The sequence below is a fragment of the Mytilus edulis genome, chromosome 1 (assembly GCF_963676685.1).
Source record: "Mytilus edulis chromosome 1, xbMytEdul2.2, whole genome shotgun sequence".
Lineage (NCBI taxonomy): Eukaryota > Metazoa > Mollusca > Bivalvia > Mytilida > Mytilidae > Mytilus > Mytilus edulis.
The window spans coordinates 111,913,338-111,926,140 of NC_092344.1; the positions used below are offsets into that span (position 1 = coordinate 111,913,338).

The 12,803-nt window shown below is 30.6% G+C and overlaps 1 protein-coding gene across 4 annotated transcripts in view; it reads right to left on the minus strand.

The window, feature by feature from the left end:
* LOC139499885 (mutS protein homolog 5-like) overlaps positions 1–12,803 on the minus strand; it is a 38,933-nt gene that overhangs the window by 14,141 nt on the left and 11,989 nt on the right. For all 4 annotated transcript variants that reach the window (XM_071288529.1, XM_071288523.1, XM_071288516.1 and 1 more), the window contains exons 4-13: positions 11,323–11,403; positions 8,748–8,810; positions 8,135–8,256; positions 7,504–7,613; positions 7,201–7,236; positions 6,590–6,675; positions 5,849–5,894; positions 4,498–4,636; positions 3,445–3,507; positions 2,849–2,920 (exon numbers count right to left, since the gene is read on the minus strand). In XM_071288529.1, coding sequence (XP_071144630.1) covers positions 2,849–2,920; positions 3,445–3,507; positions 4,498–4,636; positions 5,849–5,894; positions 6,590–6,675; positions 7,201–7,236; positions 7,504–7,613; positions 8,135–8,256; positions 8,748–8,810; positions 11,323–11,403 — 818 coding nt within the window. The remainder of the gene's footprint in view (positions 1–2,848; positions 2,921–3,444; positions 3,508–4,497; positions 4,637–5,848; positions 5,895–6,589; positions 6,676–7,200; positions 7,237–7,503; positions 7,614–8,134; positions 8,257–8,747; positions 8,811–11,322; positions 11,404–12,803) is intronic.

The following is a 12,803-nucleotide window of genomic DNA, read 5'->3' on the forward strand; positions in this document are numbered from 1 at the left end:
ATAGAAAGCCATATATTTAAAGGGAAACTTCGCAAAAAAATCAAAAATTGATATTATGTCCATTCTGTATAAAAATGCTCAAATTTATAGATATTAAAGTTTTATTCCGCTAAATAAGAGATCACCATCGATTTTAAATTTTGAGTATCAGTTCTCTACTCTCCGCCATCTTGTCACCTTCTCCGATGAAAAATCCCGATATGTCAATAAACCACAAAGGAACAAAACTACAGTAAACGATGTAGTCGTAATTGCGTGTCGATATCTTGTCAATCGTACCGTTGTTTTATCTGACTGACTAACTTGATACGGAAAATTGTCTTATATTTTTAAATAACCATATAGTCTGTTATTTTTAAACTGATAATATTGTAATTAGTTAAAAAGTCAAAGTTCAAATCATAAAATGATAAATAAGTGTTCCGTGGAAATTGTTTTCGAAAATCTAATTCGTTCATAATTCTTTCAAGTAATAAACTTTATTTAAATAAATTCGGATCTTCCCTTATCTGATCACCAGCATGGCTAAAGGTATTACTCCCAAAGGTATTGGAAGGGGTGTAAGGTGACACGTCCAGGTATTCAATCGATTTCCTGTCCGGCGGGCTTGCAAGTTCATGCATCGTTTCACTTTTGTAGGTATTGATCAGTGTACACGATCGTTACTTATAACTTTCCATTTTGAACTATCAGGTGCATGTATAATATACATTTTTGTCTTGCGTGTCCGAAAGTGATATAATATACTAGTCATTACTGAACTCATACGCTTGTTTATAAATAACATTTCTGGTGTAAAGAATATTATTTATAAAAAAAAAAATAATACCAAAAAAAATAATTGAAGAAATACAAATCTATTTACATATTTTTCCAAGGGTTAATTTGGGAAAATGTAATATATACTCGTTGTCAATAGTTTAGGACAGATTGGAACATACCAGAATTATTGATCTAAAAAAAATGTGCGCACTTGTCGACGATTCGTGTATACATACGCCTGGTAGAAAGTTACGGAACTATAGTCAGTAGCGCAATTTAAAATATGTATACATGTATACATTGAACATAAGAAAGAAACATACATTTTGTGTAAATTGTGGTAAAAGTTTTGTAAATAGACTAGTCCATGTATGCCAACAGTATGTAATCAACGAATTCGATAGACTATTGTATACCAAAAGAAGAAGAAGAAAAAAAAGAAACAATTTGATTTAAATACAGGTCAATTTATAACTTGCTTTGGTTCATCGAAGTTAAGAACATAGTAAACTCACAGATTTATATATCAATTAAATTGTTCTCGAATAAAGGACGAAATTCGTCATCATCACAATTGTTCCAACATTCATGTAAAATATATGCAACTGGACGTACACTAATAATCCCCAAGGAATGTGAATATTTTCTAGGAAAACTATTGAGTATCAATTTCGGGATTTATTTTCTTTCTTGATATTCAATGACAGCAATTTAAAGAATAAACTGCTTGTCGGATATTTGTCCGCTTTAGGGGTATTCTTGCAAGTTGAACAGACTTATAATAACATTCAAAAATAGGGAAAGATAACATTAAATTCGTTGTCTTTTTAATTTTAAACATCGTTGATCAAATAGTTATTTAAGTATATATATATACGTTGGGAGACGACGATTATTATAGTTGTCTCAGATTTTAATAAGGACGTTCCCCATTATGAATAAATTTGGTTGACGTTTATCACACTTGAAAAGAATATCTATTCGTAATTTTTCGATTCCATTACAAAAATATTTTTTTTCTTTATTCGTACATATTATATTCCGCTTCGGTAGAGTTATCTTCAGATAGTTTCATATATTAATTAATACATGGCTTTCAAAAGTCTAAATGTAAGTGTTCTCGTACATTTTTTCGCCTAATAAAGACAAATAAAAATGATTTAGTAAAGCTATTTCTAATTTCTAAGTCCCCCTTTTTATGAGACATAAATCAAGGACAAGACTTGTATATCATTTCATTCTGACATATGAATTAAGTTTCCCGTCTTTAACCGAAAATTGTGTATTTCTTAGTAAATTAACTTATTTGAATTCAAATAAATAATAGCACCAAATATAATTAAATAATTCCACGGCGACCAATTTTTATTTGTCACCAACTTGAATATGTATTTTTAATGCCGGTGTGTATTAAATGCTACCACTGATCCGAATAGACAGTCACACCTGGCAAGGTGTGCCCTAGAGGCGTAGTTAAATACCGAAGTGCAAATAACAATTTACCTTTCAATAAGCCATCTACGAGTATTGCCACAGAGCCGTGAATACACACATCGTATAAACCTAGCCATAGCAGAGATAGTAAAAGGTCAATAATAGTACACCAACATATTGTCTTTACAGATTATTGTACTTTAATTTGTTCACCTTATCAGTCCGAAAATGCATTTATTAAAAATAAATTTATAACTTTTTGTATTGTCTACAAAAATTATTCGAATATATACGTTTAACATAGATAATTTATCTCACGAATGAGTACAATTGAACGTCTGTGCGTTTTATCTTCTTATTATCGGATGGTTATTAGATAAAGCATAAGTCATCGGCGCGCTTACGATTACGTTAAAATATGATTAAAAACCAAGACTTTTAATGATTGTATTTTAAATCCCGGCATGCAAAAATCAGGAGAAAACGTCACGACCTACAGGAAGTAGTTGATATTTTTTCATTAATTATTGAATTTCTCCTTTATTACTGCACATATAGCGATAAAACTTTGTGAATATATATATTATGTCATAATGAACATATTTAAACCATAAGTAAAAAATCGTGAATTTTCCCTTTAAATATAACTTACTTTTTTAAATATATCAATGGACTGTGACTGACTTTTACATAAGTCTCCTATACTAATTGCATGGTATGTGGTCTGAAAAGATAAACATGTGGACTATTAAAAGAACAGTATATACAAAATGGAAATAATTTGTTAGATAAAAAACTGACAATAAGTGCTTATTTTTGAGGCATAACAGAAATCTGACATACAACTACGGTATTGACAATACGAATAACAAGTAAAGATTTTTTTTTAACTTCAGTACCTATAAGCTTTCAAAAATTAAGTTTACTTTAATATTGTTTTATTTTTTAGTGATAGTATGGTTTTCATTTGTTTAAATTTTTCAGCATTAAAATTTCTTAATCTAATTCCCTAAACAAAGGAATGGCCCTACAAATTCAGCATTTCCCATATAATTTATGTTTCTAAGGGGCATAACTAGTAAAAATAACTGACTTTTTAACTTGTCCGAGAAAATGCAGACAAAGGAGTATCTAGAGTAATTTTATGCTCCCACTCAGATTTGAGGAGAATGACAATAAAGTTTTGTCTATTAACAGTTGGTCAATTCAATGTGATAACATGCTAGAATTTGAATAGTCTATACATACTCTATAGAGAGCCTGCCAATCACCAATTGAAGCCTGAGACTGTTGCATTCTTGAGAGAACCTTCTGGAAATATAAAATTTAACTAATTAATCCTGGTCTATATCAACGTAAAACATAATCTCATAACCCACTATGAAAATGGAATAAATCTGCATTCAAAATGGATAAGTTTAAATGGTAAGTTGTTTTCCCTGATTCATTATATTTTTTGTTACAAAGGAAGATTTTTAAGAAATAGATAATTCTCAAATATATGAATATTTGTAATATAAAAAAGAGGTTTTTTTTTTCAATTTGTCATACACTTCATAATGTCCTCTTACAAACCTAGGGGCCTCGGTGGCCAAGTGGTCTAAGTAGTTACTACTGTAATCACTAGCCAGTCGACACTGAGGTTGTGAGTTTGACTCCCGCTCATGCAGGTGCACTCGACTCCAATCTTAATTGACTAGGATTGTCAGTTTTCCTATCAAAGGTCGGTGGTCTTCTCTGGCTTCCTCCATCAATAAAAACTGGCCGTCACGAAATAGCCTAAATGTGGTGCTTAAAAGTGGCGTTAAAAAAACAAAAATCAATCAATCTTACAAACCTGCAACATGTTTGCTTGTGAATGATCAGATTAATGAAATATGCAATGTTGGTTTTACAATGTGAAAATTCAAGTTATTTCCCCTTGATTGGCTTCACTTCTATTTCCTTCCATTCAAACTTTATTTGACATAAAATTTTATCACGGTTTCATTATTTTTAAGTCAATTGTATTTCCATTTAATGTTGATGCTGACTAATGCATTTTCACAAACTAAATTTACTTGGGGGGTGAAGAAACACATTTTGCAGACCTCACTAAGCATAATTCTTTACCAATTGTTACATTATCTTGATTCTAGCACAATCATTTATCAATGTACATCCTATCAATTCTAATAGCTAATTCATAAACAAACCTTTGAAATTATATTATAACTTTGTAAATTTGTTATGTTCTTAGAGATGCTTAAAGAGTGTATTTTAATGAATACCTTTTTTTGATATAATATAATAAGTAATTACCTGTATATCTTTGACATGTTTAAGGTTATCTGACAGAGCTGACACTATCTCTATGTTCCTTGGGGTGATGAAGAATGATACTGCATCATGTCGCTGCTTCAATACAGACTGATCTCTTAAAGGCCTCAAAAACCATACTCTGTTATAAACATAATTATTAAAATTCAAGCAGTGAACAATAAAATAATTAACCATTAGGGTGAAGGTTGGAACCTGTTAAAAAACATTTAAAACTGCTGCATTTGTTTGCACCAGCAGTGTTCTAGGATTCCCATTACCCGTTACCCGGGGTAAGTGGATTAGGACAACGGGTAAGTCATTTTTTAGCCTTTGTCACCCGGTGGTAAGTCAATTTTCAAGTTCGGGGAAGCCGAAAAACTCTTGAAATTTCCCGGTTCTCTTCAATTTTCCCATATCTGCTTTTTATTTTTATTAAATCACGAGAAAAAACTTTGATAAAAGGTCGAAGATTTTGTCGATGTCTATCGGCGCTTTTATTCAAACACTCGTTTACTAGGTGTAATCAAGCGCAAAAGAGACCACATTCTTCTCCTATCATTCTAAAAGTCGGTCACGGTGTCGGTAAAATCGGAAAATCCGGATTGATAACTGGTGCTTAAATCGGGACATAAACGATTTTTTTTCTTGTCTTCGGAGGAAAATAAACTTACAGTTGCATTTATTATAGCTCTTAATAAATGACATAGTAATAACTATAACATATTTGTCAAATTTAGTAAGAAATCGTTTTTTTTTGCGCCGTCCGCATTGGTTGGCGGATTTAACTTTTAGATGTGGGTAAGTAATTTTTTTATTGATCTTACCCGTGGTAAGTCAAGGTGCCAAAAAAATCCTAGAACACTGACCAGTCCCAAGTCAGGAACCTGTTGTTCAGTGGTTGTCGTTTGTTGATGTGGTTCATAAGTGATTCTTGGTTTTTTTATATCGATTAGAATGTTGGTTTTCCTGTTTTGAATGGTTTTACACAAGTCATTTTTGGGCCCTTTATAGCTTGCTGTTTGTTGAGAGTCCAGGCTCCGTGTTGAAGGCCATACTTTCACATTTAATGGTTCACTGTAACAAATTGTGACTTGGATAAAGATTTGTCTCATTGGCATTCATATCACATCTTCTCATATCTATATAGCAAAAATAACTTCTGGAAAACATTTCTTTGTTTCCTGGAAAAAGCAGACTCGAAATATGATTAACACTAAAACAAGTGCACATGCTGAAATTTAACTATCTGACATTTCTATTTCTTGGATGCTGGGAAATTATAATTAAAAATATTTGCGTTCCAGATGAATTATGGGATATAAACTTTATTCTCTAATTTTATTCAACTGACCTCATTTGCCTGCTACCTATCTGTGATCTACACCTATTCAATATACCTGTGTAATAAAACACATATTTCATTTAAAAAATACATAGGAATGGCTATTTCAATTACAGTAAATTATGATTCATTAATCTGTCCACAACTATATAAAACAAGAATGTGTCCATAGTACACAGATGCCCAACTCACACTATCATTTTCTGTGTTCAGTGGACGGTGTAATTTGGGTAAAAACTCTAATTTGGTATTCTAATTAGAAAGATAATATCATGGTGAACATGTGTACTAAGTTTCAAGTTGATTGGACTTCAACTTCATCTAAAACTACCTTGATCAAAAACTTTAACCTGAAGAGGGACAGACAGACTGACGAACGAACGAACAGACGGGTGGATGCACAGACCAAAAAACATAATTCCCATAAATGGAGCATAAAAATTAGCTATTCCAGAATGATACAATAAATTAACTATTACATGAGATAGATCAAAGCGTGGTCTATTCTATTCAGATTGGTTGAATTTTTATTTGTACCATTTTTCTGTGTTTTGTTCTTTTTTAAAAGAAACACGTCTCCAGTTTGCAGTTGACACTACAACTTTAAAAATATCAAGGATAAAAATACTGTAAAAAATTCAAAGCAAAAACAAAAACAAAATAACTGTAATTCGTTGATGTAAATTTATCATAACTACAATGTAGAATTTGATGATCCTTAAAACTCAAAAATATGTTATCAGAAAATACCAAATAGACTGAGTCCCTCTTTTGCACCAGTTTGTCCTGATTTATAAACAGATGGGTGTAAATCTTTGTGGAAAATCTGTAAGGCACTAAAAGAAAAAAGTATTTTGTATGGACCATAAATAATCGAAATGAAACTACCTTATTGTAAGGTTTATGTTTATATTTTCACAATAAATTATTGATCATTATTGTTTACACTGAATATTTTTTGAAAAGTGTAAATTCTACAACATACAGGATACTTTGACAATTGTCAAGATTGTACTGGTAATAAATGTGATTTTAAATCAGTTACTGAACACTTTTTAAAATTAAGGATCATAAGTTTACTGTAATAAAAAACATGAGTGTTCACATTCTTCTTAAGGTGTGAATAAATTAAACAATTACTAATGTTTGTATTCATGATTCCCATACTGTCAAATGCTTTTATGTATAAACTACCTATACTGATTCTTGTCAAATGCTTTTATGTATAAACTACCTATACTGATTCTTGTCAAATGCTTTTATGTATAAACTACCTATACTGATTCTTGTCAAATGCTTTTATGTATAAACTACCTATACTGATTCTTTGACATGCATCAATCATATCCTAAATCACTTACCTAAATGCAATGTCATCTAGGAGAAGCTGGTCTTCCCTGAAATCAGAAATAAAGATTTATCTCAATGGTTTGTTTCTTATATCTAAATATATAAACCTAAGATAGTATAAAATTGTGGCCATCTTTGGACCTCAATAAGATGGATTTTTACTGACATCCATCACTTATTTTTGATCTTGTAATATATCAAGTATAATGACCCAAACATTTTCCCCTATAAAAATGGATCAGTCTTGACTTTTGTATTGTTTCAGTTTTCCTGTCTAATACAAGTACCTTAGCATCTGCCAGCTCAATACTTACAAAGTAAAAGTTTTTATGTCCAGTATAGGTACTCTGACATCTGTATCCTCAAGTTCTATACCAACTCTCATTTTCTCCAGGTATTTTAACAAGCCTCCTGTTGCTCTGATCTGTAAAATAAAAAAATTCACCCATTGTCAGATTTGACCTTTGTTAGAAAAGTCAAGAAAATCTTGGAAACTTTTGCCATGTCAATACCAGAAGAGTAAATAGATATATTTAAGATGTTCTCTCTATCAACAATCCATTTTACATTATATTTCTCCTCTACAGACAGTTAAATTTAAAATTTAAAACACTAACCTTTGAGTAGGAAGTTGAAGCAAGTAAAGTTGATTTATCTCCCTTTCAACATAAACAATGAAGATTATAGTTTGTCCTAGTGCTCTACAACTGTGTGAAGTTACATAAATATCTATCAAAGTGTTTAAAGTAGTTGCATTTTATAGGCACATAGAGAGATTAAATGCAGAAATAGTAATTCATATATACCCCCTACCATTTGTTATGGGGGTCTGGGGAGCAGTGGTAGTGGAGTTGTTAAACGAAATTTAAAGAAACTGAAGGCTAAAGGCCAAAAATTCTTACAAAATGGTTTATTTACTACAATAAAGAAATAAGTAAAACATACCATACATTGATTATCAAATGGTACTAGTGATGATATATACAAAGTTCTCTCTGACTCTGTATAGTGTTTAGGGAGAGATGGCAAGTCTAGATTTAATATTCTTCTCTTGCAAATATCAGCACCTGAAATTCAAACAAAATTCTATTGCTCCATATCAATTTTAAACATTTGTTCAATACTGATGTTGATGCAATTCTCATAAACTTTTTTTTACATCATAGAATTGTCCTAGTTAACACATAACTTTAAAAAAAAAAAATATTTGGTAATATTTTAAAGTATTCACATTATATAGAGTGTTTTCATTTGAGGGTCTAGGTATTTGGGTCCACCACGTGTTCATTTAGACATCCATCCTTTAAAAAAATTTATGACATTCCCTTCCATATCTGTAAAAAATAAAATTCTTCAGGAAAGTTCACACATATATAAGATATTGTTGTATGTACCATATTAATTTCCAGAACATCATTTCATTATAAAATTACCAGCATAAGTGGAAGTGTATTCAGTTAATCTAAGATGAATGTTAACATTTACTGGCTTTCCAAAAAAATAAAATATATATTATTAACTTAATGCAAAGCTACTTTGCCATAATAAAATTACATACTGAAATCAATGCTGGGCAAAAACTGTAAAACATCTTCAGTTTCGTCATCTGTTTCCACAGTAACTATAATAATAAAATAAAATAGAAATATGAGTGATCTTAAATCCTCTGTCCTAGTATCACCTTGTCGAATGCAACATGCGGGGTGTCGGCTTTGTGTGACACAGGATGGCAATTTCTAAGCGAAGAAAAACTATCAAAGTTTAAGTATCAAAATTTCTTTTTTAGAACTCTTAGAACCATATAATGTATTGCTAAATAGTTGTACGGTAGTTTTTTATCCAGAAATTAGCATATGAAGTCTCAAAATCTGCAACACAGAAAACTAGGGAGAGGTGTTTGAGAAAACAGAGCACTGAAAACGACTGCTTCTGCTTGCAGGAAATTAGTTATGTTTCAGTTCCTTCCATGCAATACATTATATGATACTGAGAATTCTAAAATAAGAAATTTTGATACTTGAACTTACTTAGATTGTTTTTCTTCGCTTCGAAATTGCCACCCCGTTGTTTTTCTTCGCTTCGAAATTGCCACCCCGTGTCAAACATAGCTGACACCCCGCATGTGGCGTTCTACACATTGCAGTATACTATTAGTATGTTGCAATATGTATATAATTCTATTACCTCCCCTTGAACATGTAGGACTGACATTATATTTTTGTATGCACATCCCAAAAAAGTGTTCTTCAAATGAATAAAACTTCATCAATATCTGTCTAGCTGTTGAGGAGTTGGGTTGACAAGGCAAATGTCAAATAAATAGATAGACAAATTTTTTTCTAAATACCTATAAAGAAAAACAAAACTTGGTTCGTGGGGTATAACATGTATGTAGGCTCACCTCGTTTAATCATTATCAAGATTAACCACTCTTACAAGGAGCTGAATGACAATGTCTGCCATGATTACAATTCTGTTAATCTTTTACTTCTGATCATTTTTGCAAATTGGTCAAAATAATCATTTTTAACCCCACCACATTATTTATGTATGTGCCTGTCCCAAGTCAGGAGCCTGTAATTCAGTGGTTCTCGTTTGTTTATGTGTTACATATTTGTTTTTCGTTCATTTTTTTTACATAAATGAGGCCGTTAGTTTTCTCGTTTTAATTGTATTACATTGTCTTATCGGGGCCTTTTATAGCTGACTATGCGGTATGGGCTTTCCTCATTGTTGAAGGCCGTACGGTGACCTATAGTTGTTCATGTCTGTGTCATTTTGGTCTTTTGTGGATAGTTGTCTCATTGGCAATCATACCACATCTTCTTTTTTATATTTAGTGCCAAAAACTCCTAAATAAAGACAAAAATTTGTCAGAGTTAGGGTTCAGGTGAGACCAACCTTAGGGTGCAGGATTTTCTTTCTGTGTTGAGGACCCATTGGTAGCCTTCGGCTGTTATCTGCTCTTTGGGTCTGGGTTGTTGTCTCTTTGACATATTCCTTATTTCCAAGAAAAAGTCAGGGCAATAAATGCATATATGCAGATGTAGGTCAAGTTTGATTTTGATTCACTTAGTTATAAAAGAGCTTGAGATTTTTGTAAACTTATGCTAAGTGATGATAATCAAAAGTCAACAATCAATCAAATAAACTAAAATATGAATATTAAAATACATTTATTTCAGTTCAAAGGTAAAAATTTCAGCAGTATTTGAAATTTTTGAACTAATTTTTTTAGTATTGTGACTTCCTTTCTCAAATATCATTTTATGTTTACATAATAAGTGCTGGGAGTTAAATGAAAAGCATAACATTAACACAATTAAAATATATTTTTTCATAAATGTTTTTGTTTCTAAGTGAAACCATATAATAAATAAATCTAGTTTTCTATTGGCCATTTAATAGAAGTTTACATTCAAAATTTCAAATAACCTACAATTAGGAAATTTTAACAATTTAGGAATCAATCTATTTTATTTCTACTTAAAAACAGCTCTGCTATTGGTAGTTCATTATTTCTTTGATTATTTCTTTTTTTTAAATTCGGGCAGAAATTATCCAATATGAATGTGTTTTACAGTTTGATAGATGACCTGAAGACAGATACATTGAATTTTTAATTGTAAATTTTGCATACGTAGATGTTAACGTATGTAAAACAAAACCAGTTTTACATACATATAAGGAAGTCAGTATATTGATTTACAACAACCAATTACATATATAGGGAAATAAACTTTCCTTTGAAGTTTGTCAATCTATTAGAGGAACTTAATTATTGTAGCCTGTAGTTGTTAAATCTATTACAGGAACTTGATTATTGTAGCCTTCAGACTTTGTGAAACAGAAACTGATAGCCTTAGGTTTCTATTCCCTTTTAAAGTTGTTAAAAACAATAAGGAAAAATTAAAAAGTGTATATATGATTGATGATCTTTTAACAGCCAAAATAATTGGCACTAGAATCAATTCTAAATTCATCAATTTTAGCATGTCTGAGTGTCTAATTTGGAGAAAGTTCTTACTTCAAATTTACCTTTTTCATTACGGCAGCACCTGTTATTCCAATTTATATGTAAAAGCATAATATAAATGTAAAACATTGACCCTTTCTACACCTTTGTAACATACCTATAGGCTTGAGTGTTTTAATCAGTCTGTCATCTTGTTTAGAACTCAGTACAACGATCACAGGATTTATCTGTTGTATCACTATATGTTAAAATGTTAAACAGATACAGTAATATGTATACAACAGAGGGAAATATATATACCGTACACTAGAATATGATGTTATATAAATGAAAGAAAAAAATATATACACTAGAATATAATATATTATATAAATGACAAACACAAAAACATGTACACTGAAATACATCTCAAACTCATCATGTCCTATAACTCATGGTATATTATAAATTAGATAGTATCCTTACTTTTATTCAAATATGACTTTTTGGGGGGAAAACAAGTGGGAAAAAACAGTTTTATTTGAAATTCAAAATGTTTTTACAATAGAAAGCCTTCCAAAAAGAAGATGGGGCTATTCCACGAAAGGATATTTGAGAGGCTTTTAATTATTTATTTAAACGGTTGGGAGGGAGTTTGAATAACTTTCAAAAAATATTGACCTTTCATAACAGTTCATTACCATTCTTTTGTTCTTTTGTGATTTTCAATTGTGATGTACTCAATGTATCTTAAAAACTGCACATAAGCTGCATATAAAGTGACTAGTTCACAGCGGTTCTTATTTTGTGAAATCAAGTCATCAATTTCCTGATTCATTTCATTCAATCTTTTGCAAAATTTCAGCATAATGTATTTTAAAATGATTTTGAAAAATAAAATACTTAAAACAAAACTCTAAAAAGAACCACAAAGATGCAAATAGATATGTAAATAACAAGAACATGTAACACAACCACAGGTACAGCCAAATGGGAGATAACTAATGATCAATTTAAATTATTAGTAATAAAAACACTCATAGTTATTTCCCCTTTTTGACAAAATTTCAAAATTGCAAGTGACTAAGAATTTTCAAGTTCAGTCATTTTTCTTGGCAATGATGAAGTATCATATACATGTTTTTGAGGAATTTGCTTCTAGTAAAAAACTGAACATATTTTGTATCAGATGATGAATCACTTATAACTTCATTGACATCTGTCAACAAATCAATTTACCTTGAAATTTCTGATTCATTAGTAATTTACAAACAAATTGATTTTACTACTTCATTAATCTTCTATATTATAAATAAAATCTGATCTAATTGATCAAGGCACCACCCTGGAATTACCATTTTATCATTGGACTGACTAATATCAAATTTTTAATTGTAGTTGTAGTAAAAAATAATTTCATTTTCAGAGATTACTAAACCAGAAGTAATGAAACCATATCACTGAAAACTAACTTTATATCTTTACATTCCTTTTAGTCAGATTATTAGAATAAGACTATTGACATAAACTCTAGGAAATAGTGTTGGTTAGACCACTATCCTCTCACACTATGTATAAAACTAGAGGATCTAAACATCTGTATCTTTAATAAGGGCCATTTGTAGAAAAAATAATCATTAAAGGCGAGAAACTTTAAAA